Source organism: Ornithodoros turicata, chromosome 7 (assembly GCF_037126465.1).
Source record: "Ornithodoros turicata isolate Travis chromosome 7, ASM3712646v1, whole genome shotgun sequence".
NCBI classification, from domain to species: Eukaryota; Metazoa; Arthropoda; class Arachnida; order Ixodida; family Argasidae; genus Ornithodoros; species Ornithodoros turicata.
The window spans coordinates 54253791-54270670 of NC_088207.1; the positions used below are offsets into that span (position 1 = coordinate 54253791).

Here is a 16880-nt window from a genome sequence, read left to right on the forward strand (position 1 = left end):
GGCCCTGGTCTGTGTTCTTCTCGAATTAATTCTACTAAAAAAAATATCTTCTTTCACCTGATTTTACATTCCATTTTTTATTTTTTTTATTTAGTAATACTACTCTGCACCGAAGGTGCTACAGTAGGAGCGAGTTTCATTCTGAGGTTCATCACCATCATCACTCTACGCGTTTTCATGGGAGCTATTGCTGTCGTCTGCTACGGTAGTCGTACGTACGTGTTGTTTGTGCATCTGCTGACCTTAAGGTATTTGCGATAAGTAAATAAAAGTAAATCGATAAAATCTGGGTAACTCGTGTGCTTCTCCCACGCTCATTTTACGATATGGTCGTAACAGTTATGCACTTTGCTCACTTGGCAAACTGGTCAAAAGAGCCAAAGGCAGCCATGATGCCAAGTCTCTGGGAGTCAAGGTCGGGAGCTTCATGTTCCCAGGTGCTGCCAGTGCTGTCCTCGGAAGTGATGCTGGGCTCGACGGGGAGCTGTGCCTGCCTGCAACACAAGTGCCTTTAAAGAGATGTCCATCCCAAGCAGAACAGCATGTTGGCCCAATATTGGCACAAGATTGGGCCAATATTGGGCCAAAATTGGGCCTCACGAAAGCTCACGAAGTACTCATGTCCTTGAACTTGAACCCCCCCCAGTCACACACAAGGTGTCGCGGGCATGATACTGTGCCCGAATAAAGATGGCTGAAATCAGTCCCATCGCTATAGTATATCCCAAAGTGACTTCCAATTTGGAGGTCCAATTTCGAGTAGCAAATCCTACATGTATACACATAGAACACTTTGTGGTCAAGAGGAAGGTACCTGTTAGGATGTGAGCTTGGGAGGAGGAACTGAAACTGTGCTGCGCAGATTCCCGATGGGAGTTGGAGATGTTGAAGACACGTCAGGTCATAGGAGACGTAAGCCCGCCGCACATACACCTGGAATATAGAGGAAACCTTGCCGCAAGAACCCCTTGGGATTGAAAAAAGAAAAATGGCTAGCACTTACCTCAAGAGCTGCACGCTGGACGACAATGTTGTGGTGATAGAAGAAGTCATGCAGCACATCAAATATGGAGGTCTCAGACATTATCAGCTTCTGCAGGTTTTCGGGGCAAAAGTCGTGGCCGTACATGTCAATCGCCGACAAGAAGATGGACTCCATTTGGTTGTGGCGTAGCTCATATGCAGGCTGATGAGTCGCTATTAACACCTACGATAATCAAATACCAAATTTCATCTCTCTCTTCTCTTATTTTATCGTACACCTATCACCGTCACGAAATTCAGTGCCTCTTTTTTTTACTCCTCGGGTCTCGAAATTGCGAAGTAAATTATTGTACCAAGTTTTAAATGAAAAAATCAAACACTGAAAACTTTGGTAACAACCCACTTGTTTACAGACTGGGTTTACCCACAATATATTGCAGGCATAACAGAATTTGATGCATTTCTGTATGTTGCGCTACATTGATGAAAAAGTAGAGCAGAGAAGCATTCGTAAAAAAAGAAAAAAAAGCGCTAAGTACCAGATATGTGAAATAAATTTAGCTCGCTTCTATGTAGTCACTCATGTTTAGTCAGCTTTTCCTTCATGTCCTTCAAAGTTGCTCGTGCGCTCACCTGCCTAGCTCTGAGGGCAACCTTGGCATTATCGGTCTTGCTCAGAGTGGTCAGCTCATTGAGTATTGAAGATAGCTCGTCAGTCAAGCCAGGCTCGTGGCCACACAAGTGGTCCTGAAACAAGTGTCCATGTCACGGAGATCAACTACGTATAGTCATATAGCCCAACCTTCAAAAGAATGAAACTGACGGGTATCCTGTTTTCTTCCATCGTACGTATCGAAACGGATTTAATTTTGAAAACATTTACGCCACAAATTGCGCAAAGGCAAACAACACGATAAAAAACACCATTTTGTTGTAACATGGTTTGGCTGCACATTGTTATTACATTTAAATAGGAAAATAACGTAACTTGTAGAGGCCCAACTAACAATAATTAAGACAACACTATACTTAGGTGTCGCTGATGCAATCACCTGAAAGATGGCGTTATTTTTATTTATTTATTTTTTAAATTAGCTTTCTCAAGCTAAAGTATGACCTAAAGAAATTCCACGTAATACGTTCCAAACACTGTGTTGTCGTCTGGTGGTTAAACACACAAAGAAAATAAGGAGGCACCTACAATACCATTCTTGGGTTAAAGAGGATTATATATATTATATATATGGGAGGGCTTACAATGAGCTTAATGATGAGCATGTTCTTCTTGGCAACCTGCAGGTGGGAGAAAATTTTGTCCACAACAGCGGACATGTTGTCCTTGTGCTTCTCTCGGAGTTGAGCCACACACTTGTCGTAATGCCCTGTTGGAAGTAAATGCCAACCACAATCCAATAGATGCATTGTTCAAAATTATGAATACTGAAACCGAAACTACGAGTAGCACACACTTGCCCCGTGTAAAGCTCCCGAAATATTTTTCTGGCTACGCTGCTGTTCCAAACTACGCGTTACTGTTAGAAACGGTGGTCTCGCGTGTGCCAGCACAGTCGGGGTTTCAATTTAAGAGAGTTTCCTGTCAAGACGACATTCCTTATCCATCTTGATAACCTGCGAGCTGAGATGTGCTTATTGGTAAACCATCCCACCTTCTCAACATGTTATTACTTCCCCTTCTGTCTGTCTGTTTCACTAGCACTTACAACACCAATACAGGTTTTCAGTGTCTACGAAGAATTTTTGAGGTCCCCCAAATTGTTTTTACAGTTTTCAGTTTACCTCATGGGCACAATGCACTGCTTCATCATAAAAATAATACGACTGTACATGCGCAGATTCGCATGTATGCCTCATTATGTTATGCCAATACTACAGCTGTACGAACAGCAAATTTTCCATTGTGAATCGAATCCAAATAATTTATTCACAAGCTAAATCCAATTCAAATAATTTTTAATACCTCACAGTGAAATATTTTGAGATGTTTTGCCCATGCGGGTGTAATGATGTGAAGCCGACTTGCAGAATGAAGCCAACAACAATGGCGGTAACGTCAAGTGGGCTTCACCTAACTCTTAGATGCAACGAGGCGAAGCCCACTTGCAGAATGGCGATAGCAATATTAGAAAATTTCGAATAGTATGAAAGTGGGTTGTGAACAGCATCTGATATTCCATTCGTATTCGAAAATTTCGAATATTCACACAGCTCTCATATTCCTTATTATTAACCCTTTTCGAGCGTGTGGGCATTTTTCTAAGGATCAGCAGCACACAAGATGTCAGTTTACTGGGGCATATAACTGTTACTCTTAGAAGCCTTTATCCCATCACGTGATGTTCAAAATTTGATAAGATATTCCAAGGGCAATCTTGCAGATATCGGTATTCGATTCGTCCTTGAAAATTTCAATATTTGTGCACCTCTACTGTCGATAAATTAACAGCCTGCAAAATGAGCAACATAAATAATATAAAAATAGGAGCATTAGGAGCAATATAAAAGCTATAAATAAAAGCAATATAAAAGCAATATAAAAATAGGAGCAATATAAAAGCTATAGAAAGTGGTGTACCTTGCTGGAAGTCCACCTCCACGTTGAGGTACTGCCGCAGGAGTTCTTGCACCACATTCTTCATCCGGCCGCGGATGCCATTCCGGTACCGTTGCACCAGCTGCACGATGCCCTGGGTTGCCATGAAGAAGACATCCCTGTCTGCACGTTTCTGCAGCGTCGCTGCATAGCTGTCTATCACGCTTGCAATCTGAGAAGACGTGCATGGAAAGTGTTTATTTCAGAGGTACCGTAAAGCAGCGGACAGTAAAATTGCTCTGCTGGGAAAGTAACCACTGCTTGCGATGAGCAGACCCGTTTTGTTTTAGACCCAGTGTTATGCGCATGCATGCGTTAGTTTTGCAACTGCCATACTTGAGGAGCAATGTGTGGTTGGATCTTCCAATTTTAATTTTCTAAACAACTCCCCAAGCAGCACGGCATCTGGACCCAATATTGGTCCAATGTTGGACCAATATTGGGCCGGTATTGCCAATATTGGACCGATATTGTGCCAAGATGTTGTGCTGCTTGGGTCAATTGTGACGTGAGAGTACCGAGATTGCACCTGTACTTTTAAACCATCAAAGAGAAAGAATGACGCTCACCTGCTGGCTCGGAAACTGTGCGAGGACGGAGGTGATGTTCTTGTCGTACATCTTCATCAGCTGCCGAATGCTGTGCTCCACTGTCGGCTGAATGCGGCCGGAGATGGATGAGATTATGTCCTGCGACGCAAAATTTTGCAAAAACTGTATCAACCCTCGGAACTCATAATCCAACCCCCTAAAAAGTGATATTTCTTAGAAAAAAAAAATTAAAAACGTGGAATTATGTGGGGCTTATGTGGCTCACAGTTTTTGTCCTGGAAAACACAAACTAATACAAATAATACGAAGGAGGAGGATCGGAGGTTCCGCGAAAGGTATCTCTGAAAAGCAGACTGTTCGCAAATGAAAACCTCGTTTGTTTGAGGTGAGTCCTACCTTGAGCTCCATGAGAGGCAAGGAGGGATCCCTGAGCGTTCTCATGAACGTCTCCAGCGAGGCCACGGTGTCAGGTACAAAGTAAGGGTCGGGCAAGACATAACCGTCCAGGACGTTCTCAAGGTCCTTCTTTGCTGCCAGAAACTGCTGATTCAATTTCTCCCCAGCCAAGCAGCCTTCAGACTCCGCAGGAGGAAATGTTCCGGCGAAGGGCTGAGCCTGCAACAATTTATTTAATTTATTTAAATATATAAATAAATAAATTTATTTCTTATTCTTGATGCAACTCGGCTCTCGTAGCTAGTTACCTTTGGCTATGCAGCACACTATTCTTACGTCTTACTCAAATTAATAAAACTTTTCTTTTGCACACCGAGAATAATATTCCTGTACAGCAGAGCCCGTTTATGACGATGTCGATGGGAATGCGAGATCCGATCGTTATATCTGGGTACCGTCGTACATCGAGCTCCGCGAAATCGGGGTTGCGGCGACGAATTAGACTTGGAACGTCGCCGAACAGGTAAGTTTGTTTAGAGCACGAAAGTTCTTTATCTAGTTCCGGGTCGATACAGCTTTTTGTCAAAAGCTTTTCCGAGGGCAACATAACTAGACCCCGATGTTTTAGGGTTAAACCCGATTGTTCTCCGAATTTGCACCCCGAATTGAGGTTCACCTATCTGGGGTTAAACCCGATTTCTACCTGCAAAACTGCACCTAGGCTAGGCACCTCAAGGCATCGACATACTAGTATCTGACAAAATATGCGACTGCCCCTTACTTCCGGCACTCTGGATAAACGGTACAGTGAACGTTTATTCTGCAACAATGCCCGATTTCTCCCCGAACTCAGTTTGATGGCAGTCTTTCTGAACGAATTTGCACGAATTTTCGACATCAATTTATTGACCCGATTTCTACCCCCCGAATTTGGAAAAATATAAAACCCGAAAACTTCAGGGTCTAAACGTAACCGCCGATACCATGTAAGGCCCTGCACCTCTTGAGTTTGCCATCATTCTCACTATTAGAACTGCGTTGCCATTTAGAATGCGCTTCGTCCACGTGTAACTCGCCGACACGTGTTTGAGTGGCGACCGTAACCGTGTCAACCATAACTGTAACCACGTTAACCGTGGCCTAATTGTTACTCTTGGCGCGATACTATTTGGCACCTCTAGTTACGTATAAACTTTGAACGGTACCTTGTTAACCCTAGTAGGGTCATCAAGCTCCAGCCTTGCAAGCTCACAGCCAGCCTCCAGAACAGCGCCAGAGCGTCGGATGAAATGTACGCTGCGGGAATATTTATTCGTCGGCAATATTATAGCGGGACGTTTGGTGCACAACATCGACTCACCAGCCGCATTCTTCCACGGTGAGCGTCATCACCATCTTCATCACTTCGATCTCGGCGTACTGTTGGCCGCAGACGACGTGCGCTCCGTCTTCGACCAGGAACTGCAACAGCTTTCCTGTGGATGGCGATCTGAGAACCGTGGGATCCTTCTCCTTCTCAAAGACGCAGGTCTGGTTGCCGATGACAACCCTGTAACGATCCACTTCCTCCTTCATGTAGGTCGTGTAGGAAGCACCGTCGATGGAGAGCAACAGTCGGTCGTCGCTCAAACGGTGAGCCTCCACTTTGCGCCACGAGTCGTTCAACACGAGAAAGTAGGTTGTCGGTCCGCACTGGGATACCTACGCAGGAAAATCCACTCTTACCATAACCCTTACCATACCGCTTTCTAAGCCTAATTAGGTAAAAATTAGGTAAAACACACGTCAGGGAATATAGTCCAGTGGCTGGGGGTAGACACGTTTAATAAATCTGGCGCACCGGCAAGCAACACGGTAAACAACGTAAGACTTGATGTTTCGGGTCCCATACGGGTTATACGGGTCCCATCATAACCCGTATGGGACCCGAAACGTCAATTCCTATGTTGTTTACTGTGTTGCTTGCCGGTGCGCTGAATTTATTAAACATGTAAGGGAGTAAACCCTCTTTATTCTCTCGAAGGTTGAAAAGTTCAGTAAGACAAGCTTTCTCTCTCTTTTATTTTTGTTTTTTATGTTTTTGTAGATACTACAACGTATCCTTCCTGTATGAATTGTTGTATCATGTCAAATGTATCATTCCTTTGAAAAGGCAATACAAACTACCCTACTTACCGTATTTTCTACCGTATAATGCGCACTGCCTAAAATTAGTCAGGATTGAAAAACGTTTGGTGTATAACACGCACCAATAGAGAATGTGCACCAACGTCATGCAATTCCCAGTTGTTTACTTTCGAGCAAGAACTAGGCCCTGTATCGCCCTCACTGTACATAGCAACAGACTGCGCCAGGTACAACTATCGTTCATTACCTGTATTATTAGTTATCGTCATTTATTACCATTCCAGTTTATTTACCTACAAGGTCCGTTTTAAAGTACAGGTCTGCCACCCGGGTGGGTCATCTAGAGAACGTGAAAACACCGGGGCTATTTCGAAGCGACCTTCAGCGGACTCATTCGTGCTGCCCTCTGTCAAGGAGCAATGTCGTATGTTGGAATTACTGGGCGTTCTCCCCCCCACCCCCCATCGAACGAAACAATGTAACTTTGATGGGATGCCAGTCGCAATTGTCCGAAGGTTTGGATAGTAACCAAGACCAAGAAGATGAGTAAAGTACAAGACAAAGTAGACTTGGCGTACCTGTACAGTATATTTGATGCCCTCGTGAACTAATTCCACCGTCAGTGTGTTTGTCAGCGTGGTCGCTGGCAGGATTTGTCCTCTGAAATGGCAGAAATTGATTTTACGTGGATTCCTTTTTATCCACGGGAAAAAAGATGCTTACTTCTCGAGACAGGTCTGGAAATTTGTCAGGTTCTCGCGAATAGTTCTGTGAGCCACATGGAGAGAGCCGCAGATTACGGACAGCATCGTGTCTGGTTTTCCAGCCTCAAAGAAAAATACATTTATTATTTGTCAGTCATAGTCATTGCAGGTTTGTACTCACCTGTACTCTCTCTGCAATGAGCTTGTCCAGCCATCCAGTGTCGAAGGTGTTTCCCAAAAAAGCTTCAGTCTCCAGAAGGGTTATGAGGTACTCAACCGTCGTGCGGAAGTCACCGCGGATGGACAGTTCTTTCAACGCAAGTACGAGGTTCCTAGAAGCATCCATAGAAAGTTGCCCAAACAGTACAATATTAGAAAAAAAAAGCTCACATACTCCAAACCAAATTTTTGAATGAAAATGTGCGCAGAATATCGGAAATATTGAATTGCAATTTGAAATTTCGAATATTTGCGCATCTGTAATATACGTGCAAGTATGCGTAATTGCATTCTAACCGCAACTATGCCGCTATGCCCTCGAGTCTTCCGCTTCTTTCATCTCGACATTCCATAATTAGAGCCTGAAGTTTTCGGGAAATATTTTTTTCAAAATTCGGAAGGTAAAAATCGGGTAAATAAACGTGTGCACTAAATTCATGCGAATTCGGGTGAAAAAAACAGCCGGTATGCTAAATTCTGGGAGAAATCGGGTTCAGTTACTCAAACTAACTGTGGTGGTTTGGTACAAACGGTGATGTAACTGCATTTGCTACCAAAAAGCAAATTAATGCATTCCTACAGACATCCTAGCGAGGGGAATTTGCCGGGTAAAAATCAGGTTTCACCCTAAAGGGTGAACCTTCAATTCAGGGTGCAAATTCGGGGAAGAATCAGGTAAAACCCTAAAACTTCAGGCTCTATCCTTAATGCGGGCCTCTATTCAACCTCGCTACTAATAAGAGGTGGGAAAATACGCGTATAACGATGAGTGCAGGATGAGTGATGAGTGAGTGAGTGATTCGTATCATTGGCAAATTTGATGGTCAGGCGAGAGATATCGCTGTACGAGGGCTGTCCTAAAGTCAGTGCGCGTCATCCCTCGAGCCACGCGAAAGAGGCTGAAAAAAAAAACAATATTTTATCGAACAGCCCGTTAGTTTTGACCGCTTCTGGTAGATGCTGGGCGCATCATGCTCAAGTGCCGCAGGGACCACCTCTACCTACTGACAGTTGAGGGCGGAAGAAAAAAAAAAAAAGAAACAGCTACTCACTCTCGAGCTTCCTCCCTGTCTTCTCCCCAGGAGAAACAGTGCCCAAACTGCGAGTCTGCAAACTCGTGTAATCCGCCGGAGGCTCCGACGCTGAAGTAGCCCCAGACGTTACGGTTGCTGCGGAAGTTGAGTTCCTGCACGGTGCCAGCGCTGGGCTTGAACCCCTCGTCGGGATTCTCCGACGTGACCCGAGCCGCGATGACGTGACCCAGCGGCCTGGGACGCTGAGGTGGGTTGTCGAAATCTATGACAGAGTCTCCCCAAGGGGACTCCCCATAAAGTAGTCGAATATCCTTGATGTGGTGGAGAGGCAAGCCCATGGCAATCTGCAGATGGGGTGTGGTAAGCAGTAAACGGAGCACTTGGTCAGTGACTAAACCTAAGCTGCAGTAACTTGTAGTAAAAATAACCAGAGATAAAGTCTCACCTGAAGTTGGCATGCCGGAAGGTTGACGTCTGCTATCATTTCTGTGCACGGATGCTCCACCTGCGAAGGAACGGAAACCGTGACTAATCAGTTGAAGGTGCAACAAGGTTAATGCCTCCTCACCTGCAGCCTAGGGTTGAGCTCGAGAAAGTAAAAGTTGCCATCCTCGCTGTAGAGGTACTCTACGGTCCCAGCACTCACGTATCCCACCATCTTGGCAAGGCGCACAGCTGCCTGAAGCGACGCATGCTACCCTTTAGCCAATGCTATGGATGCGCAAGTCCCTCCGAGAAGTTCACTCTCGTGTCCAAAATAATTGATTAATTAAATGGGCACACCTTTTCCATGTTCTCCAACACGTGAGGTTTGGCCACTATGCACGGTGCCTCTTCTATGATTTTCTGATGACGCCTCTGGATGGAACAGTCGCGGCCAAAGAGAGAGATGGCGTTGCCGTATTGATCCGCCAAGAGCTGCACTTCCAGGTGGCGAGCGCACGTGGCCAACTTCATGATGAAAATGGGCGAACCAGGTACCTCGGCTTGCACCTGGCGGAACAAGGCGGGAAACTCCGGGGCGCTCTCCGCTTTCCTGATTCCTTTGCCGCCACCCCCTTCCGACGCCTTGATCATCACGGGGAAGCCAATGCGCTGAGCGGCCTGAAAAACAAATGCATCACTCTCACTCTCTTTCTTTATAGAGGGCAAAAATTTGCCTCCAAAATTTCTCGGATCCAGGTCGAAATGCCGTTTATTAGGCTCATCGCAAGTAGCATCATGAATGTAAAAAGAACGTAGCTTCTGAACTAGGTAATAATTAAGGTCCTTCTGTTTCTGCTGCGGCAAATCCTGAATTCCGCAGCAGGGAACTATGAATTCTGCATTTTTCCGCGGTAAAAGGCAAATTGCCTCAGTTCAGACAGAGAATACTCTGTTAGCTCTTAGTGTGGAGGAACACAGTTACAACTCCAAAAACTTTTGTGACTAAGCATAATGAGGTACATTGTATATTTTTTTGAGAGGGAGTGACGTTTGTCACTGACCATCAAATTGTACTTGCTAAGCGACCTCTCTGCATGTACAGAGTTTACTGTCACACAGAGGTACTTGACAGCTATGGACACCAAAGCAGGGGTAAGCAAAACCTCATATTCCGCGGCAGACCCATAATTCCACAAATTTTTGCAGAGCCGCGGAATCGCAGAAAAGGAAGGGCCTTAGTAATAATACTGTGTGTTACAAAATGAGGAGGGTGTTAAAACGTAATTGAAACACAAAAAAAGCATCCTTGAATATATTTCCATTACTTGACCCAATGCATGTTTTTCGCGCATTCTTACTCCACAAAAAGTGCAGTAAAACTGGCCCCCGACCAGTTCCCAATAAAGGGGTTCCACTATCGTAGATATCTCGTTATTAAGAAGCGTCTGGAAAGAATCGCGGCTCAAGCGCACCAACCTCGAGACCGTCGTCAACGTCAGAGACGCAGCCCTTTTTGTAGAGCTCGGGCTTGATTTTCAGTCGCTTCTTGGACTGAGCCATATCCTCTTCATTCCAGTCGGCTTTAAGTCCTGCATTCAAACGATAAATCCGCACGATTGCGCTCGCATCATAGCACTTTTCAGCACAGATCAACTGTCCTGCAGACATGAGAAAAAAGCAACGTACCAGACCCGCTCCAAGGAAGTGTTGGAACACTGGCAGTCTGAGCAACTATCGAAGAAGCTATCTTGTCACCCAATGCCCACATTGCCTTGTCTGGCGGACCTGCAGTGAGTCACATGTGAGTCACGTGTGTGTTAAGTCGTCATCATTTCTAAATGAATTTTCAGGCCGCTACCATTTCAAAAAATTTTTTTGTGACGTCTGCACAGTTTTCAGCCGAGATATTTCGTAACTGCGTTGGAAACGCGTCAATAATCGTAAAAGTAACAGATTTTCTTCAAAAGTCCCCCTTTAAGGAACTCATAGAAGACAAAAAAGCTCCTTTCTGACACGACTCCTTTGAGATTCAACATGTAGCTACAAGTAGTCTATGCAGCATCTCGTAGTCTCGTATATTACGGTCCGTTCCGAAGTAACATCGTGGAATTTTCTTAGGCTAAGATTGTGTCACTCATAGATAGAATAAATGGACACTTCCTTTGTAGCTTCCACTGCAGATATGTACTATGTTGCGAAACTGTTGATAAAGCTCAACAGTTTCAAGTGCAAGAACAAATGGTCCAACGACAAACACCTACCCAAAAATTTGGGAGGCTGTTCCATAGAACTGTGACAGACAACACGCACTGCCTTGTCGTTACAATTACAACCCACAACAAAAAGACGTACCCATGAAGGCAATCTTGTTCTTGTTGAGCAACTCCGGCAGTTTGGGGTTCTCGGACGCATGGCCCCATCCGGCCCAAACCGCCTGCGCCCCAACTCTCTTGGCTATGTCCAGGATGAGGTCGACGTTTGCGTAGTTGTTGTTGTTGGATCCACCAGGTACGGGCACGCAGTGGTCTGCCAACTTTATGTACTCTGAAAACATTTTGTAATTGATCAATTTTTCCCGCGCACCAGATGGCACCTCATGTTCAACATCCGTCCGGTAGCAAAGCAAGTTGTCCCAAACTATCTATCGAGGTAACAAATTTCATGTCACATTTTATACCATCACTCAATTATTACAATTATTATCAAAATTATTAATATAATTAATATTAATAATAATAATTAATATTATTTACCGTTATTGTATATACTATATGCAGGAAGTGGGTGCAAAGGCAGAATAAAACTGGGATCACACTTCAAAGAGGCTGTACATAGTCTTTACTGCGTAACCAAGATTGTACCATATATCACTACAAAGCATGCTTGCTACAACCATCATGTCTGTTGACACGATGTACCAGTACCAGTAAGTACCAGTAGAAGTACCAGTAATCTACTGGTACTGGCATTAAGATACAGCCCAAAGAATCTTGTAGTTTACGCATCAATTCTATTTTTGCTGAACTGGTACGTGATATACTAATAGAAAGAAGGGGACCGTCATTCAATTGTAGTTGTCAGAATAAAAATGTCGACGGACCTGCATTGGCGTTGAGGTCTTCGGGAGTGACCATGACAACAAAGCGGATGGCCTTGTCGTTGCTGAACATCTCGTAAGACCATCTTCGAATGGAGCGCATGCATTTTACAGCTGCTATGCCGTTGTTCGCTATCAGGATCTGAAAGAAAATTTTAGTCCTCGCACTTTGAGTGAATATTTCAATTAAAATCGGTGAAATTTTTTATATTTCAATCATCTGAGTGAATATTTCACGTAGTGGATGCCAGACAGAATGGTGGAAGCCCCGCTACGGATGGCTCCCATAATGCACTGTTGTCAGGCTCGTGAGAAGAAAGGTCGGTGCAAAGAGGAGGGACGAGAGCGCGACATTTTCCGCACTAATGCATTTTTGTAAAAAAAATTTTCAAAAATAATATTTGGAACAGTTTTCAACGCAGCACGAACACCGCACTCACCTTGTTGATGACATGGCGACCTCCGAACCGACTGACAAACTCTTCGGGGGTTGCCACGATAAAGTCCTTGGATCCCTTGCTGTATTCCCTGTCCTCATTGGACAAATGTGCTCCAGACATAGACTGCCTGCAGAGGCCACAGAGTCAGCAACAGAGACAGAGAGAGAGAGAGAGACAACGCGGGACATAAAACGTAACGCTTAAAAACACCCGGGACACCCAAATCGTAAATGCATTGCCGGTCAACTTACCGTGTCAGTCTAGTACCTGCCCTAAGGAATCACGTAAACATTCGATTAACCGCAGCACAAAAAAAAATTACTTTTTGAAACGCAATATACAGCGACGCCTAACTAAGCGATCAGCAAGTCCTTCGGGGTCTACTCTAATTTTAATTCCGCAGAAGCAGACATAAATTATGGGGACACGAGCATCAAAGCTCAACATGCTGCTCGAACAAAAAAAAAAAAGGTAGCAGACGTGCAAACACACGGACCACGTAGCGAAAGCAGACGACGCACAAAAGCAACCTTCACGATACTCACGCTCGATTTCGGAACTTGCCCGAGAAGCTAGAAAAACAGAGAACGCAAGGTTTATCGCCGATGACCTGACAGAGTCAATGCAACGGCAGAAATGTATGGGTCTGTTCTCTGTATAAATCGGAACTATCCATTTGGGTTGGCTTGCTGCCAACCTGGCACACACTACATAAAGGAAGGATCAAGATACTTTAAGGTGGTCACAATACTGAGCAGGTGAGACAATTTAACAGATTTTATCCGTTATTGTCATTTTTTGTTGTCATTATTTGTTGTCATTAATTGTTTAATCACACGTTAAAATCACACAGCCAGCAATGCAGCGTCTCAACCCATGGAGGTTAACCCGCACAATTAGAGAAAACATGCTGGTCCACGACTGAAAGAAGAAACTCCGAAATAAATGCATTTTTACGTACAAGAAGGAGTACAATATTTTTGCGGGCCACCCAGAAGTCACATTGTTTGGCTACTATCGAAGGTGTGCCATCCGACAACTTTCTAGCTGGCATACTTTCGTCACACACTTGGCACACTCAAAAGGAAGCCTTACCTGAAAAGTTTGACCCGAGAGCGCGATCGCTTCAGGTCCTCGCCTATGAACATCTGGGTTGACTTTGTCGCGCCGTCTTCAAGCTCTTCATCTGAACAGTCTATGGTGAACAGGGCACGGGGGCAGTCCCTGGGAAACGCATTTTTCCTCGCTTAACACAAGTCACTCAAATCTGTCAACGTCAAACAGCAGTGATGGCTGGTAGTTAACTACATGTAGTCCAACTACAGTCAAACTCCTTTACAACAAAACTCAGGGGACAGCGAAAAAAATTCGCAGTAAAGGTATTTTCGTTAAAAAGGATGTCCATTATTGAACCTATAGGGCTCCAGCGGGACCGCAAAAAAATTTGCTGTAGTGGTATTTTCGTTAAAAAGGTGTTCGCTATAAAGGAGTTTGACTGTACTAGTTAAACTATCTGATTGTAGTTAAAAAGTAGTTATCAACTACTTGCAGAAAAGTAGTGGCAACTACTAGTTAGACTACTATTTCGAGTAGTTAACTACGGTAGTTAGGTTACTGCAGGCGCCAACTACTTCCGATTTTGCCGCAAGCTTTACGGCACGATGGTGCTTCCGACTTTTACCTTGAGCTACTTGTTTGATGAGAACGGAGGTGCAGAGCAATTGTGCCGTGCATGTGTACTAAATCTTCACTTTTATCACTGCTTGTGGTTCATATGTAGGTGTCCGAGAACACTATAGAATGGGATTGGTGTTGATGGACAACGTTAATAAGCAGTTATAGATGTAGTTAAAACACATTGCAGTAGTTAAAGAAGTAGTTTTAACTACCTCCCCTGAAAAGTAGTTGAACTACTAGTTAAACTACTCCATCGCGAAGTAGTCAGTAGTTATAGTTAAACTACTGTAGAAGTAGTTAGTGGCCATCACTGTCAAACAGACTGGTTTATACCTAGGATGCACAAACCCTACCTCAAGTTGCATAATTACCGTACTAACGTATATGTTGACCAGCAGCATCTTTTCACTTTAATTTGCTAGCATTTTCCCCGTACTACAGATTAACCCTTCAAATCAGTTGTTGCTCAATTTTGATGAAGCATTTATTTCATTGCTGCTTTCGCTGCTCATCACTGCTTGAAGCTTGAACCAAGCAACAAAGACAATCCACGATTACTTAAATCATTTAGAAATTACCCATAATTAGACACCTTCAATTAGAAAGAATGAGGCGCAATTACAAGTGCAGGTGCACAGCAAGGTAACCGAGAGAAGGCAACGAAGGTACTTACCCATCAATGTCAGGAAAGCACAAACGAAAATAAAATCACACTGTAGGCTACGTTTAGAACAAATGATCATTCAACACAAACTGCGAGGTGACACATTTTTTTAAAAAACTGATTTTAAAAGAAAAGATCGTCTCAGCATTGTCCGCTAAATGAACAGCGAAGAATGAGGACTTTAAGGAAGCAAACTCCTCCTTAAACGTACTTGAGAATACGTTTTCAAATTTTATGAATACCTAAATTGTGCAATATTATATTTTGAGAAAGTTTACGTTAGTGTAAAAAAAATCTGCGCAAAAATAACTTGTACAAACTAACGACGACAATGGAGGAAATACGATAATATCTATATACACGTTTGTACAAAGTAAATGACATACGAATATAAGACAAGGTGAAGTTAATGCATACGTCTACATTGCAGTGGAGTCTCTGCCCCCCCCCCCCGTAACACTGTCCATACTTCTCTAACTTCTCCCGAGCAATAATTTTAATAATTACCCGCTCAACAAATACATTTCTTTTCACATTCGTCGCTACTATCGTCGCATTTGCTTTACACTTGCATCTCTACTTGGAGGCCTTTAAGCCACAATAATTTCTCGCTCAATAGACAGAAACGTTAGCAAATACCTTAACCCATTGAGCCGCTCACCCATGGCTACCACAGACTGCACTCGACTGATAGCGTTACCCAACGGGGCTCAAAACTACGTCCTTATCATTTGGCAAAGACAAGCAAAAAGAAGCACGACGGCTTTGCGTGCGTTACCCAAAATATATTTCCACTCCCTTCTTGAAAAGAGAGAGAGCTGATAGGGCCTGCCAGGAATGCTTATCACTTACTGTCTGTAAGTGTCTCTTTCCTTTCGAGTGTGTACGGGTAAATCTTACCTAACGAGGCGTAAGATACTGCGTTCACTCAAAAGAGGATTTGTAGTGGAACGAAAAATTGCCCCCCTCTTCCAATGAGCCTCGTCCATACGCACAGCGTCGCTCCTTCTGTAGTTAAAGCACAAAAGAAATGAGCATTTCCAATTTAGAAAAGCTAATCTGCAACCAATTTGTAGGCCATTCCACCACATACGTGATTGAGGGAAGTTTTGGCATAACAAGTGCGTACTTCATATCCAGGGACTTGTTCAGGTGCCCCCCCCCCCCCCCCACCTTCTCCTGTTTTCCCCCTACGTATTGAATTTTAACCCTATGGGTGGGGGTGGGCAACAATTACAACCGCGTGCCAGAATGGGTAAGGCTCCATAAGCAACGTACACGCCCGACGAATTGTGGAAAGTAATTTGTCGAGTATTCCTACAAATAGTCTGTAAGCCATTGATAGTCTTATTGCTTGGTACGAAAGAACATGAACTGCCACCTGGTGGACCCCCAAATACGTAGAGCGCTGGTCAACTCACCCAAACGCTTTGGAATCTTGGTCATCTTGGCAATGTTCCACGACAATCGTTGGTGGCTTTGTAGAACTCTGTGGCCGTTTCCTATGTGATCCATTCATCTCTGCTTCTGAAGAACCTGAAATTATGGTCACACTGTCACTAAGCTGCACGTCATTCCAACAGTCCTCGTTCCTATCCTGGACATCCACAAAGGAACAACCGCCTGAGAAAGCACAAAACTCCCGTAAGACACAGCAGAATCTCTAAATCGTTGGTCGAGCTGGGTCCTCAAGGGTTGGCAACTTTGTGTGGAGAGCCAGCTTGATGCAAGAGGTAATGCTACTGAGCTGTAAAAGTGGTGTAAGCAGTTAACGCTAAAATTATCCACAAGGACAGTTAAGCATCCTGAATGGCAGCTTCTTTCCAAAGTTTCTATGCGCTAGCCAAGACGTCCCGGTTCTTGAAGTGCACCTCAAATGTAGAATGTTGTTGTTTTACATGGTAGTTTTGGTTGCTATACTACTACCAGCTTCACACTACCACGTAGTAT

The 16880-nt window shown here is 44.1% G+C and overlaps 1 protein-coding gene across 13 annotated transcripts in view; it reads right to left on the bottom strand.

Moving 5' to 3' along the window:
• The window catches only part of LOC135401577 (acetyl-CoA carboxylase-like), a 40253-nt gene that overhangs the window by 14969 nt on the left and 8404 nt on the right, over positions 1-16880 (bottom strand). For 9 of the 13 annotated variants that reach the window (XM_064634058.1, XM_064634053.1, XM_064634056.1 and 6 more), the window contains exons 2-27: positions 16352-16466; positions 13685-13813; positions 13135-13161; positions 12841-12861; positions 12590-12716; positions 12153-12291; positions 11405-11596; positions 10739-10837; positions 10529-10641; positions 9410-9730; positions 9195-9305; positions 9072-9131; positions 8645-8970; positions 7555-7705; positions 7393-7496; positions 7248-7329; positions 5903-6243; positions 5748-5838; positions 4543-4761; positions 4165-4284; positions 3578-3767; positions 2242-2366; positions 1618-1731; positions 1004-1207; positions 815-933; positions 357-494 (exon numbers count right to left, since the gene is read on the bottom strand). In XM_064634058.1, the coding sequence (XP_064490128.1) occupies positions 357-494; positions 815-933; positions 1004-1207; positions 1618-1731; positions 2242-2366; positions 3578-3767; positions 4165-4284; positions 4543-4761; positions 5748-5838; positions 5903-6243; positions 7248-7329; positions 7393-7496; positions 7555-7705; positions 8645-8970; positions 9072-9131; positions 9195-9305; positions 9410-9730; positions 10529-10641; positions 10739-10837; positions 11405-11596; positions 12153-12291; positions 12590-12716; positions 12841-12861; positions 13135-13161; positions 13685-13813; positions 16352-16466 (3778 nt within the window). Of the gene's footprint in view, positions 1-356; positions 495-814; positions 934-1003; positions 1208-1617; positions 1732-2241; positions 2367-3577; positions 3768-4164; positions 4285-4542; positions 4762-5747; positions 5839-5902; positions 6244-7247; positions 7330-7392; positions 7497-7554; positions 7706-8644; positions 8971-9071; positions 9132-9194; positions 9306-9409; positions 9731-10528; positions 10642-10738; positions 10838-11404; positions 11597-12152; positions 12292-12589; positions 12717-12840; positions 12862-13134; positions 13162-13684; positions 13814-15569; positions 15672-16351; positions 16467-16880 lie in introns of those variants that run through there. The other 4 variants (XM_064634065.1, XM_064634054.1, XM_064634064.1 and 1 more) reach the window with 3 other exon arrangements.